We start from the raw sequence: 7,091 nt of genomic DNA, 5'->3' as shown, positions 1-7,091 counted from the left end.
AATGACAAAGAACTTATAGTTAGAAAGAAAGCTAACTCGAGTAGACTAGCAGTAGTCATGGTTCACATATGTATAGGAGTAGACTAGATTTTTAAGAGCTGCCATACAATTCAGACTTGATTGATTTATTGATTGAAATATATTAACAGTTTACAGAATTACAGTACATTAAGCACAACTCAATACAAAGACTGTTAACTGTGAGTGGACGACCCAATTAAGCATTACACTTTACAAGAGGGTCCACCATGTTCAATTAATCAAAACACGTCATCAAAGAAGACACACGTAAACGATCATATATTCATATTGCCCAGGGCACAGGTCTCCACCATGGAGGATAGGAGAGTGTGATGTTTGGCAAAATGTTTAGGAGTAATTTAAACATGTTCGTTTGGGTTTGTGCGCGCGTGTGTGTGTGTGTGTGTGTGTGTGAGACGCAACTTGGCCTGTTGTAGGATATGGATATGCACGGCTTGGGTTAGCCCTGAAACATGACTGCCATGATGATTATCATGACAGTCATGCAGAAACTTTGCCCTGTTTTTGGCGCTCGCTGCATTTACAAGATTTCCGTATATATAAACATTCAGATTTCAAATATAAAGTACTCACAATTTGTCCCACGGGTGTTAGTTAGTAGCAGCGCCAGCGATTAGAATTGCTGCGTCCCGCGTTGTTTAATAAAAAGCATTTTTATCCGAGCTCCCCGGCTACTTTTTTCAAACGGGGTTCGTTTGGGAAAACCACAGTTGCACACCGGGAGCGCACTCGCCTATTAGTCTGTATTGGCAGGGCGGTCAGCGTACCTATATCGAACACACCGAGTGCCACCCTCCTCTCGACCGATAGGGGCGCGTAGTTGAAAGCCAATGGCAAAATAACAGATCGGATAAAAATGCTTTTTATTAAACAACGCGGGATGCAGAAATTCTAATCGCTGGAGCTGTAACTAACTAGCACCCGTGGGACAAATTGTGAGTACTTTATATTTGAAATGCGAATGTTTATATATTTTAATTCTTTGTAAATGTAGCGTTCGCCAAAAACAGGGTGAAGTTTCTTCATGACTCGTATGAATACGAGAGTCATGAACCATGGCTAGGCTTGGGTTTAAGATATTGTTTATACTTCACTGTGCAACGGTCCTATGCTGGAAAATAGCAGATATGCAAACTCACAGCACATCTCATTCAAGACACATTGCAGATCTGCCATTTTTGCCATCCAAATGCATTATATGGTTAAATGGGCCCTAAGAGATGCAGAAATTAAAGGTATATTCAGTGATTTCACTTAATTCAAATATCACTTATTTTTTTGTTTTGTTGTGATAATCCTCCCTACTATAGAGTGTGCTGGCCATATAAGGAGTTCCTCCCTGTCCCCAGTTAACCCCTGGGGGTCAAAAAACCTTAGGTTTCGTTTTTGACTCTCTATCCTGATTGGACGAAAGGCTGGGTCCCACAGCCAAAAACGAAACCTAAGGTTTTTTGAGTGAAATCACTGAATATACCTTTAACTAGAAAAAGTGCCCTTTATTAGAGAAATAGAAACAGCACGACTCACGAGTGGTCATACACTTGGTCTACTTCTACTCTAAAAGGATAACTCAAAAAAGTCATGAGGACTTGAGGACCAGTCAAGGGGCAGCCTTGGGCCACGACAAGGATTGATGACAATTTATTACTAGAAAGGCCCAATTCTGGGCAATTTAAGCTTTGAGTCTTGCATAAGTAGGCTACAGTATGATGATGTATTGACCCACATGACTTCACAGGGACCCTAAAAGGTTTGTATGGAATAAATAAATAATACATTCGGGCAATTACCAATTACTATATGTAGGCTACATAAGTTAATGCTCGAATATGCAGGCCCCTCAGCTTATACAGTACAAAAAAACCCTCCTGTAGGGTCCTTTAAGACTACTCAGCTGGCAATGGCACAGCTCAAGTGCAACTTTTGCCCCCCATAATCTGATCCTTGGTCAGCAGTAGCAGCACACTGGCATCAGGGTGTGTGATGTATTTGAGAATCCATCAACGTTCGGTTTCAACCATGAATTGTGCCGTCAATTATTATGACAGTAGAAATCCCCAGCTCACTTTCAATCCACAGTGAGCGACATGAAATGTAGGTCAACTTTAGATAACTTGCTACTTTATTTAACAGAAAGGTTAGATTAGACAAATTATGTTTCCATCAAAGGAATGAGTTTAACAGTTTTCCAAAGCAGTAGTACAACTAAAACAATTTACTGAAAAACAATGCTTTATGTCTGTTTGATAACAGCATGGTCTCTTGGTTCTCTTAAAATGCTAAATGTGGTCCATTTACCCACTACTATCAAGTGCAATTGTCCATACCGTTCTTCAATGAGAATATACAGTTAGTTAGTCACATACATAGTAATAATTATACAATTAAAGAAGTCTTCAAACAGGTTCCTTGAACGTCTTGTATGTAAACTAAAGCACAGTGGTGGACAGATTTTGAGTGAAGCAACATCATGCAGCAGCTTTCTGCCTATTGTGTTTGGCAAACCACTCATCACTTTTATCCTCCGCCATTGCCTACAAAAATAGAGAACAGCAAAGTGAAAATTCATGCTACATTTTTCAATATAGAAAACTACTGGAGAAATACCAACCTTATCGAGCAAAGCATTTCCATTGGTATCCAGCATGGATAGCTGCCTGAAAGCCTCATCTCCCACAAAGCAAATCTCATGGCCGTCCTACACCAAACATTTCACAATTAACTTTATATACAACAGTGATATGATAGTAATCCAAAGGACAGTCTTCCCCCCATTAATCAATGCAGCTCTGATAAAAAAAACAAAAAAAAAACAACTTTTTTACCTCTGCAAAGGCGAGTGTGCAATTGTTCAATAGAAAGGGCTTTTATAATATAATTGCCAAGTAGCCTTGGTCCTGAGCTTGAACGTAGGCTACTTAAATCAATAAATTAACTAGAGTTGCGTTGTGTACTAGAGTTGACATGGAATGAGCGTAGATGTTCAATTATACCAGGCGACACCAGGCAAATCGCTTGGGAAAGCCGCGATCCGCACAAATTAAGCCATTACGCAACTTTTGGTGAATGACGGATTAATACGCTCTCATTGCGCACTTTATTTACACGCTTGAAAATGAATCTGGCCCAATAATGGTAAATGGTTGAAAGAGCTTTCTATTATGTCCTTTGGAACTAATTGTCTTTAAAAAAAGATATGGGGTCCCATTATTAATACTGTATTTAGAACACAGCACTGACGAGGACACTAGTCAGAGAAGTTGATTGTATGATGAGAAAATATGGACATTGTAATTTGTAGTTAATAGAGAAACTTGCTTTCATGAAATCTTTTGCCGATTTTGTTTTTCTGTAGTATTAGGCAGTTTTGCCTTGTTTTGACATGTTATAATGTTGAATGTGATTTTCTTTCGTCTGCTTATTTGAAAATAAAGAAAATGTAAACACACACACACACACACACACACACACACACACACACACACACACACACACACACACACACACACACACTAGAGACGTATATTTGTACATCTCTAAATGTTGTGAAAATGGTGGACCTTCTTGTAAACAAGTGTAATGCTTTATGGTGTCGTACTGTACTGTAATTCTGCAAACTGTTAATACATACTTCAATCAATCAAAACGCTATAGGTAATTACAGCATTAGTTAATCCACTTACTGGGTCAGCCAAAATAACCACTTCTACTGTAGCCTTTCCTGGGGTATCCAAGCTGACTAATGGTGTCAGGATTTTCTGATTCTCCTTTTTCATCACAGCCTCAAGGCCTGGCATCTAAGAAATGTAGTTCATCATCATCATCATCATGATACTGTATTTGTGCAAGCTTGAAATTGTCGGTGTAGCCACACTTGCAATTTCCCAGAATTGTGCCTTTCTAGTTCCTAATCGTAATTACTTTGTAAGATATGATCTAATCTTACCTGCTCTCGTGGACAAGAGAATGCGATTCTTCCAAAAGCTGTTCCATGATCAACAGTCTCACCAATATCTTGGAGCTCTAGCTTGCACTGCATAAAATAAAGCATGCACGCAAAAAAAAGGTAAATAGTACATAGCACCTTTATCCAAGGCGCTTTACATAGAGTGTGCATTACATTCACCCATTCACACACACATTCATACACCGATTGCGGCGGAAGCCATGCAAGGTACCAACCAGCACATCAGGAGCAATTTGGGGTTCAGTGTCTTGCCCAAGGACACTTCGACATGTAGACAGGAGGTAATAACAGCGCCTTGCAATGGGATGATTTCTAGGTAGTTCTAGGTATCGGGTGACTATTTTGACTTTTGACTCACCTGACTGTCTGAAAATCCCATCAGCACTGTTTTCTTCTCATCATTCATATCCATTACCTTCATTCCCAAAAGGGAAGCCCAGTAGTGTGTGGATTTCTGGAGATCTGACACTGCGAGACAAACCTTTTGCACTGGGTCTGGAAACAGGACAAGAGAGAGAGCTATTCAACATATAACAATCAGAATAGAAATCCTGACATATTATTTAGCAGATGCTCTTTTCCAGAGAACAAAGTGTAAAATCAGAGGAATAGAAACTGTAATAACAGGGTAGGTGGTCAAGTAAACAGAGTGCCAATTAAATGCTACAAAGTAACTAGGATAGCAGGTATAGAGATCCAACCTACCGGTATATTATCTAAATAACATACTATCTAAATGCAATACCATTATTTAGCATATGTGGACAAGCAAACAGCACATCTTAGCATCAGTAGAGAAGTAACCAACATACATCTGGACAACACAAGTAGCATATACCTAAATACAATAGGCAACCAATAAGTACTGGTATAAATGTATTCATAATTGAAGAGGTGAGTTTCAAGACTGTGCTGGAAGATGGGGAGTCTTCAGTTTATAAATACATAATAATAAGTGAATAATCTATTGCGTCCTGCAAACAGCACAAATTAGAATGGAGAGTTTGGAGACCTGAAAAAAATGACAGTATTCTTAAACTGGGGCATATTCTGCAAACTGGGTCAGGGACAGTGTCCCTCTTTTTAAGGCACATAATATGTCTTGATTGCTTGAACTGACTTGTAGCAATCTCAGTAATGCTGTAATATGGATATTTCTGGTGTTGAGTCTGACACTTATTCAGTTTATTTCACAACATAAATTTCCCAAGACTCACCATTAGGAGGCTGTTCTTTGTCAACCAGATAGAAGCGATATCCTCCCGGTGCTTCAGTCAGATAGAGTCCTTCTCCTACTTCAGTGAGAGGCCAACCTAATGTCTTAGCATTGCTTACAGCTTGACTTGATTGTAAAGTAAGCCCCTGAAAGAAGAAATGTCAGATCCTTTTTTTGTAGATGACTTGGACAACACTTTGCATACCACTGGTGTGTCGTGTATTGTAACATTACATTTCCTGTACAGTATAGCTATATACTCACCATGAAATCATTGCCAAGACGATACTCTCCCACTCCATAATTATATGTCAGTTCAGCAACAAAATGGTCATCCTCAGCCCCAAAACCAACCATTGTCTTACTCCATTTTCCATCATAAGGACTGCATTACAGACATGACCAGACAAAATAAGTATTTAATTCACATTCACAAGTCTGTTACAGCTGATCATATACCCTTGCGGTACCCAGACTTTAATTTTGCATTCAGCTCAGTGATCATGATCAATCATAGCTAGTTTACCCATTACAGGCTGCTTTGCATCCTTCTTCAAACTCCTCATGGCGTAAAATCTGAAATGGTTTAATAAGGGGCAATTAAAAATAACTCAATTCATAATTCATACTGTCCACATTTATAATTAATTTGTAGCCTATTGTAGTGTATAGCCTACAATACCATGCAACAACCTGCCAATCTTGTTGTAGCCTACGCTATGAAAACATTAACAATGTGGCATTTTGCAAATATGATATGATACGAGTCATAAGCTAAGTGTTTAAGCTAACCATCAATGAGACATATATGTCCATATGCATATTAACATTATTAACTCATATGAGGGGTAGGCGGGTAGCCTAAATAATGTTATCTGTCCACTTGGGACATTTACCTTCATGCCAAGTACATCTCGGTAAAAGGTGGCTGTTTTGCTTCTGTCGCCAACTTTAAAAACGAAATGCAATGCTCTTCGCAAAGCCATAGCCCTCTCATCAACTACCGGTAGTTTGATTCCGCTTACTATCGCAGATTCATCGAAATATGTCACCTATATAATTGTGTGACTCCACAGGGCGCTGTTCTGCAATTTCGGTATAGCAACTTACTAGAGAAAATCTGTTGACTCCTCTGGTGAAAGAACATGAATTTGTCGAGTCACACAACTCTACAGGTCACTGATTTCTGCACGACACGGGCAGAAACAGAAACGTACGATTGAGCATCCTTGAATATCGATGTATCTGTGCTCAGCTCACCACTAGTACAGTCAGTGCAGTTATTTGTGACTGCAAAACCTTTTACTATTAACGTCAAAAGGTGTATTTATCGGTCAGTGACATCACGACCGGCAGAGACATGACAATGTCATCATGAGTCATGACTCATGACATCATGCTAATGCAAACTCCATGATATACGGAGATCCAGCTAAGTTATATAAAGGTTGGCCGTCACTGAAAACAAAAAGGAATGAAATTTAGGGTGGCCTAGACAGTCGTCCCCCTGAGGTCAGCGAACCACTTATAAATAGCTAACCGCGTGAATACCAAGTTTTCAACCTCGGAGGAAAACTAAATATCTATTGACCTTCTGGAATCAGATCATCGACCTCCAGCACCCACCAGAAGAGAAAGTCCAGAAACTTTTAAGTTACAACCCAAATATGGTCTCTATAGATGCATTGCGCTCTTTAGATCCATACTTTCATAATCACCAGGGTTGACATCTCGGTTTAAATTCGTATCGGACACAACTGCGGGTCCTACAAAGTACAAACCAGTCACTTTTGATTACTAAATAAAATGTATGCCTATCATATTAAACATTTGCAGTTTGCACACTCAGTACAGTGGGGGCGGTAT

The 7,091-nt window shown here is 39.4% G+C and overlaps 1 protein-coding gene across 1 annotated transcript; it reads right to left on the bottom strand.

The window, feature by feature from the left end:
• Positions 1 to 2,155: 2,155 nt before the first annotated feature.
• On the bottom strand, positions 2,156 to 6,384 carry glod4 (glyoxalase domain containing 4). Its single transcript, XM_083773078.1, has 9 exons — positions 6,122 to 6,384; positions 5,752 to 5,801; positions 5,490 to 5,610; positions 5,227 to 5,371; positions 4,368 to 4,504; positions 3,989 to 4,075; positions 3,726 to 3,839; positions 2,654 to 2,740; positions 2,156 to 2,576 (listed from the first exon to the last, which is right to left on the bottom strand). Exons 1-9 carry the CDS (start codon positions 6,209 to 6,211, stop codon positions 2,511 to 2,513), a joined length of 897 nt encoding a protein of 298 aa, XP_083629204.1. The 5' UTR covers positions 6,212 to 6,384; the 3' UTR covers positions 2,156 to 2,510.
• Between the last annotated feature and the right edge of the window lie 707 nt (positions 6,385 to 7,091).

This window comes from Protomyctophum parallelum (assembly GCF_964188405.1).
Source record: "Protomyctophum parallelum genome assembly, chromosome: 9".
Lineage (NCBI taxonomy): Eukaryota > Metazoa > Chordata > Actinopteri > Myctophiformes > Myctophidae > Protomyctophum > Protomyctophum parallelum.
Note: the sequence above shows the minus strand (reverse complement) of the source record. Positions and strands in the feature narration are given on the sequence as shown.